Below are 12,029 nucleotides of genomic sequence, written 5' to 3'. Positions count from 1 at the left end.
CCTGTGCTTCATATTAATACGTAACTATTAAGTCATTTGTCTGTAGTTCTAGGTAACTGTGTAACAAGTCCTAAATCCAAATGTCTTTTCTCTTCAGAACGTACTGTGGAGGTTTAAATTCTCTCAGCTGAAAGGCTCTTCAGATGATGGGAAAACAAAAGTGAAGCTGCTTTTTCAGAATGCAGACACCAAACAAATAGAGACAAAAGTAAGTGATGTCATTTCTCTCAGCTTAGTGAAAAATGAAACAACAGTCAATTCCATTTACTGTTGTGCTTACATATAGTGAACTGCAAATCATACTTTATATATTTTTCTCCTGCTCTGTAGAAACTCCACAGTGAAAAGAATTGATATAGCATCTCTAGATTTATGGCACTATTTGTACAAATCTGTTACTGAGATATGTTTTAATGGTATAATAAGATGATATCTAAAAACTGTTTTTAAAGTGGATAAAGCAAAAAATAAATCTATTTAACTATTAAATGCAAACCATAGACTTATAATTTCAAGCAAATACAAGCTTAGGATTTACAGATAAAATACTGTGTAATATTTATTAGCTTAATATAAAAAGAAATAATCTCGCAAGAGGCCAAGTAATTCTTGACATTTATTCTTGTTTATTCAGTACTGTGACTTAAGAGTTTTGCAGGATCTGGCATTAAGCTGTGGCAACATTCAGTCACTACTGAGGATGAGCAACTGGTGAATTTTATCTTTTCGTGATTATCAGATAGGGTTGTGAAACTTAGAATTCAGATTCCTAAGTGAAGTTCATCAGTTTCTAATTCAGGGTTGTACTTTGAATCATCATCTGAAGATAGACCTGCAGTGCCTTAATCTGGCCTCAGATTCTGCTCTGTGAACCTCGGCTTACAGTTGTGCGTATAACCTGAGGGGTAGGATGAAAACTAGAGAAATAAATTACCAAGGTAGAGATTGTTGATGAATAAAGGCAGAGGTGAATAATTCAAGAAAACATAAATAAATGGAGAATTGTTCAGCCATTCAGTTGTGAAAGGAATGAAGATAACTTTGATGTGATATGACAGAGAAAAGGAAGCTAAGAGTGAGTTCAGCTTTCAACTGAATTGGGATTTGGTGGACAAGTCAATGAAAATAAAAAACATATATAAATTTATTCAACAGTTCTCACTTCTATCCAGACTTATACAGGTTAAAGTGACTTATAAAGTGAAAATTTGCTACAGTGACCATGTTACAAAGGTAGCATAGATAATACCTTCACTTATTCTTTGAAGTGTTAAAAAAAACACAAAACTATAAGAAGATAACCTCCAACCTTCCTTGTTCATCATAAAGCAACAACAAATAGTATGTCTTTATACATCTAAATTAAAAAGTAATTCCATTTTTCACCAGCAAACTTAACCTCAGTTATCTGTTGACACTGCAGTAGCAAATACAATAATATCATGAAAGATAAAGCACTATAATAATACAAATATAGTAGCAGGTCATTTCCACTTCGTTTCTCATGGTACTCCTTGGAGATACAAAGGGACCGCTATCATCACTATACACATGATCATCTGTTGGATAGAATTTAAGTAACTTGTTAAAAGGTCAGACAAGAAGATTATACTGCCAAAAAACAAAATCTCAGTTTCTGAATCTGTGTATTAAGTTATCAGCTCATCCATGTACAGTTGACCACATGCCCCTGTTTCTTTTTCTGTTGTGGTAAACAATCTGATATTTACTCTTTACTTTCACGTTTATGCTTTTATTTTCACTTCAATGGTTTTTAATTGCAGAGTTTTATTCTTTAGATAGAAAAAAATGAGAGTATTCATATGAAATTTTGATCAGTTATTCATTTGATAAAAACAAGTCCTTATTATACATAACTATGACATATGTAAGTTCATAGAGAATTATAGATAGCTGTGTACCTAAATGTGCTCATGTATTGTAAGTGTTGGAGGAGCCCAGGGAAAGCACATTAAAGGCCAGCTAAGCAGCTAAGGATTTATCAGGATTTCAGTGAGGAACAGGCCTTTTGCATTGCCTCTGGCACAGTGCAGTTTACCCATTCAGATTTCACATTTAATGGAAGTGGGATAGACCTATGCAGTCTCTCCACTTCAGGTACTTGGTTTATATATTCAAGTATATGGCTACCACACTTGTAAATGGTATTATCTCTCAGGCTTTGGGATTACAGACTAATCATGAAATAAGCAGTACTCATACCCATAGTATAGTGCAGTGTCTTCCTCAGCTTAGCATATTGGAAGAACCAGATGGTGCTGTATGATGAAATGCAGCCAATAATCAGAAACAGAGAATGTCATCAAATAATACATCATTTCCACTACGTGTGAAATAAAACTTGATACAGGTGACATACCCTCACAGTAAATAGTAGAGTTCAAAATGCAAAACAATTCTCCAAACTATTGTATATGCATGAATACTTCAGGGAAAAGATTGTGTTTTGGAATTCTATGTTTGCATTTTTGGAACTAGCTTGAGATGATGGCTTCTCTCCTTCTATAAATTATTAGCCAAATGCACCTTCCTTTGCACTTCCATTTCAGGTTTAGTATTAAAATAATTAACTACTGCCATGGTGCATATCAGCCAAAATATTTGACATTTGGAAAAGTTGTATCTACCTTATGTACCTGAACACAGGCTCGATTACAGAAATATTCCAAGAAATCTTAGTTATAGTAGATATTCTTGATCTATATGGCAAGTGCACTAAATCTCTAAGGTTGTTTAAAAAACAAACAAACAAAAAAGGATTATACTGTATATTGTTCATTCATACTCAGAAGGGAAAGAAAGCTTGCTTTCTTCTATCTTTCTCTCTTAGTAAAAAATATTTCAGTGAAGAAAATGTGAGAAATCAGTGTCACTAGACTATTGTGAGCCATATAGAATATTCTACTACATGTTGCTTGTCTCATATCCATTCTAACTGCTATATATGTAACTTAAGAACTGTGCGTATTTGTCTGAGTTGCATACAGTACTCTTTCTTCACTGACTTCACAGTGAATTGCAATTAGACTACAGTTCAGTTTTGCTGCAAATCGTATTCTGTTTAAACAGGAGAGTTTCGGCAGAGTGATTGAGGACATATCAGCAACTGTGTTCCTTTCTTTAGATTTAACTATTTTCACCTGAGAGGAAATTTATTTCCTTATTTGAACTGTTGATAAATAAGGGAAATTAAAGAGTGCAAGCAAAGCTCTCTATTTACAGCAACATTAATCCCTAACACCAAACATCCATAATCTAGCACTCATGCCCTTCTGTATTTTTATTAACTTGGGTCTTCTATTGATGAAATCTGGCAATTAACTACTGAATATCTTAAGAGCTTGATGAACATTTGCAAGGTGATGATAGACATGAGTTAAGACTTTGTGTGGCAGTTAGGCAGTCTGCTATTGGAATTCAGTTTCAATATTTACTGGAAGGGGTGACTTTAGTTGGCTGCACTAAGACAAACATCTCCAGAACAACTTTTCAGATGTTTTTTAGTGCATTGGCAGAGTTTGTGTGTGCCAGTGGAACATTTAAAAGTGTTCCGGATTTGATAGTAGGCAGCGGCATTTGGGATCATTGAAGCTGGCTGTGAAAAGCCATTTGATTCGTCCTTATCCCTGTAGAACACTGTTAAAAGACTCATGTACAATTCATACTTAGAGTTGTAATTCATCTGGCATTTGATTTTGGCATAATGGATCTGGTTCTTATGTTTGTAAGAGCATTGTATTATCTTTGTTTGTGTAAATGACATTTGCAAAAAGGAGACCAAATAAAACCTCACAGCTCAAAAACTTTCATACCCTTTTCTATAGCTGATAATTTATTTTTGCCTTTTTATAGTACTAGTACATTTGTTTTTTTCAACTATGATATGGTAATCAAGCCCTGGTATACTTGCTGAAATTTAGAACTGAAGTTAGAATTTCCTGTCCTGTTTTGACTTCCAGAGTAGAGCTAAAATCTAGATGCCGTTATCAGTGTTGTTTTGTTTGTTTTTTTTTCCCAAAAATTATGATTAGCATTTCAATCAGAAGGAATGAAGTTATATATTGAGGGATACAGTAGTAATTGTTGAACTCTTGTCAACAGTTAAACACAGACCCACAAATGTCCTCTAAGAAGCCAAGAATGAAATAACACAGTGTGACAGTGTCTACATTATCTACCTCTTATGCAGGCTCATGTCTTGCTCAAATAATGATTCAGTAGCTCTCAGAAGTAATCAACAACATTGTGTGTGGTACTGATGCAACAGGCCTGTTAAGCTCTTTATGATATATAATATACCCAACCGTTACAAGTGGGTGGGCAAAACAAAACCATACATTTTTCTTCCTTGCCTGTGCACATATAGTGATTGAGATCAGTGCAGTGTGCACATATTTCATGTTCTCAATATCAACTTGCAATTTTGCAGATTTGTCTTCTCACAGATTTAATCCAATCTTCTACATTCTTTCTTGCTGTCCTTCTTTTAGTCTGTTTGTTGTATTATGCTTATTAGGATACAAATAATTAGCTGAAATAGTCTTCCTTATTGAAATGTTAGATGTAAAAATTATTCTAAATAATATAAAATAAACAGGCAATCTTGATTTAGAAAAAAAAAATCACAATGAAGTAAGCAGAAGAGTAGAGTTAGGTAACACAAGGCAAATGAAATGATAGGTTAGTTGTCTTCTTGGCTGAGTATGAGGATAAATATATTACTTTAATAAAAAAAATAATCAGTTAATTTATTTGAAAGAAATATAACTGGTGTTATTTCATAGGGATAAGTTGGTGTTTCTTATTCTAAGTGTTATCTACAGTTTAAACACAGTTTTGGCAATACTGCTCCTATTTCAACTGTGTAAAATTGTATTGTATAGAAACAAGAGCATACAATTAGCATCCAAAAGATTAGTCACAACAGATTAGATAACATCTCTGAGGTACACAGTATAGACTACTCCATGTTGGTGTGTATTCTAAATTCATAGAAACAATGAGAACTCTGCAGCAGGGGCACTGAAAAGACTGAACTCCCAGTGATGAGACATCCCTCTCTTTGCTCTTCTAATCCAAAAACTCTAGCAAGATAATATTGCTGGAGCACCCTGCAGTCCTGCCTACAATCTGTTTTAGGTATCTCTGATCATTTATCTTGACAAATATGTGCAGCTTAGAAATGAATATGTTCAATGATACGAAGTTGGGAGGATTGGCTGACATGCCTGAAGGGGCAGTTCAGCAAGACCTGGACAGGCTGGAGAGCTGGGCAGTCAGAAACTGGATGAAATTTAACAAAAGCAAGTGTAGAGTCTTGCACCTAGGGAGGAATGATTGCATGCAACAGTACAGGTTGGGGGATGAGCTGCTGGAGAGGAGCTCTGTAGAGAGGGACCTGGGTGTCCTGGTGGATGACAGGTTGACCATGAGCCAGCAGTGTGCTCTCGTGGCCAAGAGGGCCAATGGCATTCTGGGGTGAGTTAAAAAGAGTGTGGCCAGCAGGTCAAGGGAGGTGATCCTCCCCCTTTACTCTGCCCTGGTGCCCTCATCTGGAGTACTGTGTCCAGTTCTGGGCTCCCCAGTATAAAAAAGACAGGGATCTCTTGAAAAGAGTCCAGTGCAGGGCCACAAAGATGGTGAAGGGCCTGGAGGATCTCCCCTATGAAGAAAGGCTAAGTGAACTGGGTCTCTGTAGCCTTGAGAAAAGAAGACTGAGAGAGGACCTGATCCAGGTTTATAAATATCTGAGGTGTGGGGGACAAAGTGGTGAGGCCAGACTCTTCAGAAGTGTGTGGAGACAGGACAAGGGGGAACAGACAGAAACTGCAGCACAGGAGGTTCTGCATGAATGTGTGCAAGAACTTCTTTTCAGTGAGGGTGACGGAGCACTGGCACAGCTGCACAGGGGGGTTGTGAGGTCTCCTTCTCTTGAGATATTCAAGACCCACCTGGACGCCTACCTGTGTGACCTGGTGTAGGGAACCTGCTTTGGCAGGGGGGTTGGACTCGATGATCTCTTGAGGTCCCTTCCAACTCCTGTGATTCTCTGATTCTGTGATTCTGTGATTCATTATGGAAGTGAATGGCTTTGTGAAGGGCTCTTGTCTCTGAGAACATTTGGCTGCAGTTGATCAAAGTGTCAAATGTTACAGCGAGTAGTCAGAACCTGAAGTTAAATTGTTGAATGATTTCATTTCATTTTGGAGCAAATCTAAGTTTAAAGTGAGTACTTCCATATTTTATAATTTGTTGGTTTTAAAGATTGTAATTCTGGAGATTTAATCCTCAGTTTGAACCTTTAAAACTTTGGTTTTCTAAATCTCTGTATGATTCATGTACATGGTTTTAGTTTTGTAAAGCCTAAACAATGAGAGATTAATAATAGCACTACTATATAATGGAAGTGTTTTTATTAATTTTATATTAATTTTACAGTAGACATATATACTGTCAATAAAATATTTACTTCCTTATGTTCATATATATCAATCAAAATGGAAAAAAACGTTTCTTTATTCCCCCAAAAATGAAGTTTACATGTGCTTAAGTTCTTCAAAGGACTTTAATTAACATTTACACTTAATTTTTCGTCCACAACAAGATCTATTTTTGAATATGAGGCCCAAATGAATACTTCAGCAACTGAATGCCAATTATTACTGCTTACCTAAATGCATGGTTTGATATAAGTTCTCAAGAGATTTTTCTCCTTTTGGAGTAATTGTTTTCTAAGCTGTTGACTAGCAAGTACAGAAAAGCAGAAGTTTGAGAGTAAAGTCTCTTAATGTTACCTATTTTCCCTCCTTACTTAACTAGATATAAATGATAATAAAGACTACATTCTACTCATTAGTTATATTGGCTTACACCTCTGTTGTCTTCATTAGAATATAAGTTGTTTCATGTTTATTATTATTCTATAATCTTAGAAGTGTCAGATTGTAATTCCCATAGAATATGCAAGGGTTTATAGCTGCTTAATAAGAACAATAATAAGCATACCACAGAAATGGTGCAAGAATACAGGCAAGATGTGGGCCTTTTGGAACATCTCCATGCGAGTGGCACAAAAATGATCCAAGGGTGGGACATCTCTCCTACAAGGACAGGCTGTTCAGCCTGGAGAAAGGGTCAGGGGGACCTGATAGCAGCCTTTCAGTATCTAAAGGAAGGCTGTAAGAAAGAAGGGGACAGACTCTAGCAGGGTCTGTGGTGACAGGATAAGGGGAAATGGTTTCAAAGTAAAAGAATTGTGCAGAAATATTGTGACCAGTATCTCACCTGACTATTAGTTGTGTCTACTTTTTAAAACAAAGTATTGTATAACTACCCTGGGGATTTTACCAAGCAGAAGCAAAGGAAAATGGCTAAACTAATTCACAGATTTTCCCTGAGCACTGTTATGGCTTATTAATCTTGTCTAATGCTTACATGTTGCTTTTTCAGTAATAAAATCACAGTATTACTTATTGTGTATCAGCACACAAGTTAGTCATTAGGCATTATGTGCCTGAGATGTTTGCAGTGACTTCTCATTCTGGTAATACTTTACTGCCACAGAAGACAGTATGACTACTATCACATATCAGAGAGGTAAAATATTTATTAAATGTAGTACAAATATCTGTCACTATAGTTGTTAATTACTGCACAGTATGTTCATATATCAAGTTGTTTGCAAGGATACCTGTCTCATTATCTTCAGCTTCTGAAGGAACCAGCCTAACTGTCTCAAAGTTAAAAGTCAGTAAAATTAAGCTGTTGAAAGGGAAAAACCAACAAACAAACAAACACAAAAGTATGTATTAAAGATGTATACATCTGGGAAGAGCTTTTCCTGAACATAAATTCCAAGTATTCTGTCCAAGGCAATTTTGTTTTGAAGATACCAGAAAATACTGTAACATGAAAAGCAGAAATGCTTAAATTTTCATTTTAAAATAAACTGGATATTTCTTGATATACTACTGTGCAACCAATACCTTAAATAAATGTCCTGTTGAAACCTGCCTTCTCCCCAAATGAAAAATGATATAAAATGTCCAGTTGCAGACTGCAAATATTGCTGTTGAGTAAACTGAACATGCTTTTTATTCTGTGTTTTTTGTCATTGTGTCAGAATATCACTTCATTTCTCTCTGGGAAGAACGGAAAACAGAAATGTCATTTATGAACAGGGGATGAAATATTTTATAAAAAGTCAAAGGAATTTGAGAACTAATTAGGAGCAGCTCTGCCTTTCTTGCTGAATTAGGGCACATGATTTTCAAACAACCACATTTATACATGCAAACTGTAGTTTGACTACCTTTGCTTCCATGTGCCTATGGCCTCGCAGCTTGCTTATTTGACTCTCCTTGGAGGCTGCCAAAATCTGTGTCCTCATCCTCCCCTGAATGATATTTGACACCAAATCTTTAACTTTTCAAATATTTTAAAACATAGAATGATGTCTGAACATTCTTGCAAGTTTAATATTTTGACTGTTTAAACTGAGGGAAATGTAAACAATAAAGCAACAGAGGGTGAAAGGTAAATTGACGTACAGCATTGCCAGTGAATGAGCTATGAATATACATATTTTATTCTTAGCACATTTAAATTTACAGTTTCTTATAAATATTCAAATTTTAATTTTAATTTTACTGTTGTTGACTAAAGAGTCATTTCTGTATTTATGTCAAATATTTATTAACCTGAATTTAAATTTGTGTTTCTTTTTTTCTTTTCTTTTTTGTTTTTCTCGCTTTCTCTTTCAGGAACTTGAATTTCAGGATCTGACAGCAGTTTTACATTGTATTCACTCCTTTATAGCTGCAAAAGTGGCATCTGTGGATCCAGTATTCATAGACAGCCAAAGTATTGCAAGAAAATATATGTACAGTAACTGATATAAGATTATGTGTTGTGACTATGGCAAATAAATTATTTTCTTAAAGAAATCAGCTATTTCATGCACAATATTGCAACTTTGTGATTTTCTAAGTCTATAGGTGTGTTATCTGTAATGTTAACAGTTTTCACAATCTGTTTAACATTTTGAATCTATGAGTTAACAAATGTTAAGTCAAACTGAATCAGTTTGTTATCTTCAGCATTAATCTAAAATTCTGAGCAGATATTCATTCATCTGTGGTGTTATTTTGATTTCTGTTCTCACAATCATGCATACCCCCCATATATTAGATAAAAAACATGACTAACATTTGAAAAGTATATGTCCAAAAATAAGGACTTTTATGTGTATTTTGGAAATTGCTGGGCACAAAAACAATGTCTACAGTCCTCACTGAAAAGATCTCACTATTGTAGAAAACTACAATAGGAATTGGACTTTCATCTTCCTTTGATGTGCTTGAAAATCTATAGTTCCTTAGTCTTGTTCTTTTGAGGCCAGAGAGTTAGATCTGGCAAAACACAAAGTAATCTATCTCAGATTGAGGAAAAGATTTAAGCTCATGCTTGATTATGGCCTTATTATGTAGTCATATTATTATGTAAGTGTATGCAGAAGGTAATGCTACATATGTATTTAAATATCTTGCTAGATCAACTCAAGAGCTTTGTTCTAGGCTATGGGCATTGAGTTGTAGAAAATTTGCTGCAGGATTTTCTTATCTAATAATAAAGCTTCCATGAATCATACTTACACATCACATAGATTCACTTTGCAGTAGCCTCCAATGTGATGTTTTGTAACTTCCTTGTTTGGCAGTGGATGCTCCCAGTAGGGTGAACATAAAGAATTTTCTGACCCATCCACCCTCTGGTTTTTGTTGTTGTTGTTGTTTGTTTTTTTTTCCCTCTTGCCCTGTCTTACATTTATGCTTAAACACAATTGAAAAGTGGATATGGGTCTATTTTGTGTCTTGTTTTTAAAATTTCTTCTGAAATCACTTTCTTATTTGCACAGATAATGTTTCTTGATACTAACACAATTATTGAAGGAAGACATTTTAATCTTATGAGTAAGTAATACCAAGTATTCTAGGCTTCTGTGATAAAAATTTGTTGTTTCCAGCTGTAGTTTTAAGGCAGCATCACATGATTTTTTGAGAGATGAAAGAGCACAAAAAAAAAATTAAAATTCAGGCAAGAATAATATTATAAATGTATACAGTTCATACAGATCAAATTAATCAAATCTTTCTCTAAATTTTAGTGGTCTAGAAAAGTGCCCTTTTAGAATAAAAGCTTAAAATGACTAAAGAAAGAAGATGGGTACTTGAAAAGCTTGCCAGTGAGATGTCTTTTTATCTAACTTCAGTGTCTAAATCTAGTTAGAGAGGTTCTACTTCTGTTTGCAATTCCACTGTTGTTTACAGATCTAATGTTTGCAAGGAAGCATAGGAGGACAGCAAACTCCCTTTAAAACATTACTTAGAAAAGCTGAGAAATATTTTTAGTAATTGCAAATAAATTTTAATAATCATAGTATTTTTAACAAACAGTATCTCAATTTTATGTCTAGAAAAGTCAAAAAGTATTGATCTCAAGCATGCTTTTATTAAAAATTTTCATTTATTTTTCAGCTTTGCTTTTAATTTTCAGCTTTTTATGTTTACTGAGATTTTGTCATTCACAAATGGTAGCATTAAAAACAAAAAGGCTTTCTTATAATCAGTTCTCAATTATTACTGTGAAAAATTATTAATAAGAAAATGACTGTAGACTGAAGCATGATGGAAATCTTCCTCTGTTTTACTTCTGTTCTCTTATGTGCAAAGTTCATCACTAGTATGGTGCTAGAGTAACTTGAGTGGAAAAATATACTAGTTACCACTGGACTAAGACTGCAATCAGGTATCTAGACAGTGTTTTAAGTATGTTTTAAATGTAATGAAAAACACAGCATAGCTTTCCAAATATCTCTTCACTTGCAGATATGATAGAGTGAATGTCTAGTGCCATGAATTTAAGTAATACCAAGGTATATCATGCGCATATAAACAAATGAGCACTACAGCATAGCCTAGAGCACTGGACTTGAACAATGCTATTGATTTATTAATCCAAATCTGGGCATTTTTTATCATAGTTAATTAAAATCTGCAGAAAAATTCCTGCGTACAGTTTTGAGCTGAGTGAGCTCAGATCTGTTCCCAGTGAGTGGCTTTGTATGCTACCTGGTTTAAAACACCAGATAGTTTAGTAGATATGATGTGGCTAGACCATGCCAGATGGCCTTAGGGGTAGAAAATGAGCCCTAACAATTTTACTTGTAGATTTAGATGCACTATAAAACCTCATTGACTCCAGTGGAGGCAGGGCCTCACCCCCGTACCTGACTTTTATTTATTGATTGATTGATTCATTATAAGATTAAACCATTGAATTACAATATGGAGGCTGTGCTGAGCCAGCCAAAGCTGAAGTTCTGGAAATCTGACTTGAGTCTTTTTTCTCTAAGCCCTTAAGAAACAGCAAGTTTTTCAGAGTAGCCACTCTTGTGCCAGTGGTCCTGAAGCTTATTATAATTATTATATTATTTTTTGTGGGGGAAAGTGAGAGGGTAAACTCTAACAGACATTGCAATTCTAAATCTACAACCTGATTTCTATCTGAACTACATTAATTCATAGGTAACCTCTGAAAAAGAACATTGTTTCTGTTAAAACTTTAGTGTGCAGTCCAATCTTTGTAGTTGCATAAGTAGTATTTATAAATGGCTGAATTTCTTTCTAAGTTGATTACCATAAATTCTTCTGCTGTCTGTATTTTGTCGCACCTTCCTACTCGCCTGAATATCATAGTGATGGGTGTGTAGTACCAATGCATTTTTTCTGCTTTTTGTTGAATAAGATGATCTAAAGCAGTGAAATTTGCACACCTGTTAAAGCTTTTCAGCATGCAGTGTTCCAGTGCTGAGGAGATGGCATCCCATTCTTTGAAAGAGTACAGAAGTGCTCCTGTATGCTCCTGGAAGCCTCCACCAGAAGAGTCACTTCCACCTTTCCGTGAAAGGAGACTGAGTGCAAGCCATAAGTTGCCTCCACATGCTGCCT

At 35.0% G+C, this 12,029-nt stretch overlaps 2 protein-coding genes across 2 annotated transcripts in view; one reads left to right on the top strand and one right to left on the bottom strand.

Annotated features, from left to right (window-relative positions):
• The window catches only part of SNTG2 (syntrophin gamma 2), a 221,909-nt gene extending 212,994 nt beyond the window's left edge, over positions 1-8,915 (top strand). The window contains exons 16-17 of the mRNA XM_065730780.1: positions 98-208; positions 8,784-8,915. Coding sequence (XP_065586852.1) covers positions 98-208; positions 8,784-8,915 — 243 coding nt within the window. The remainder of the gene's footprint in view (positions 1-97; positions 209-8,783) is intronic.
• The window catches only part of PXDN (peroxidasin), a 573,716-nt gene that overhangs the window by 313,627 nt on the left and 248,060 nt on the right, over positions 1-12,029 (bottom strand). The window lies entirely within an intron of this gene.

This window comes from Cyrtonyx montezumae, unplaced genomic scaffold (assembly GCF_038088225.1).
Source record: "Cyrtonyx montezumae isolate F1298 unplaced genomic scaffold, pur_monq_1.0 scaffold_13, whole genome shotgun sequence".
NCBI classification, from domain to species: Eukaryota; Metazoa; Chordata; class Aves; order Galliformes; family Odontophoridae; genus Cyrtonyx; species Cyrtonyx montezumae.
Note: the sequence above shows the minus strand (reverse complement) of the source record. Positions and strands in the feature narration are given on the sequence as shown.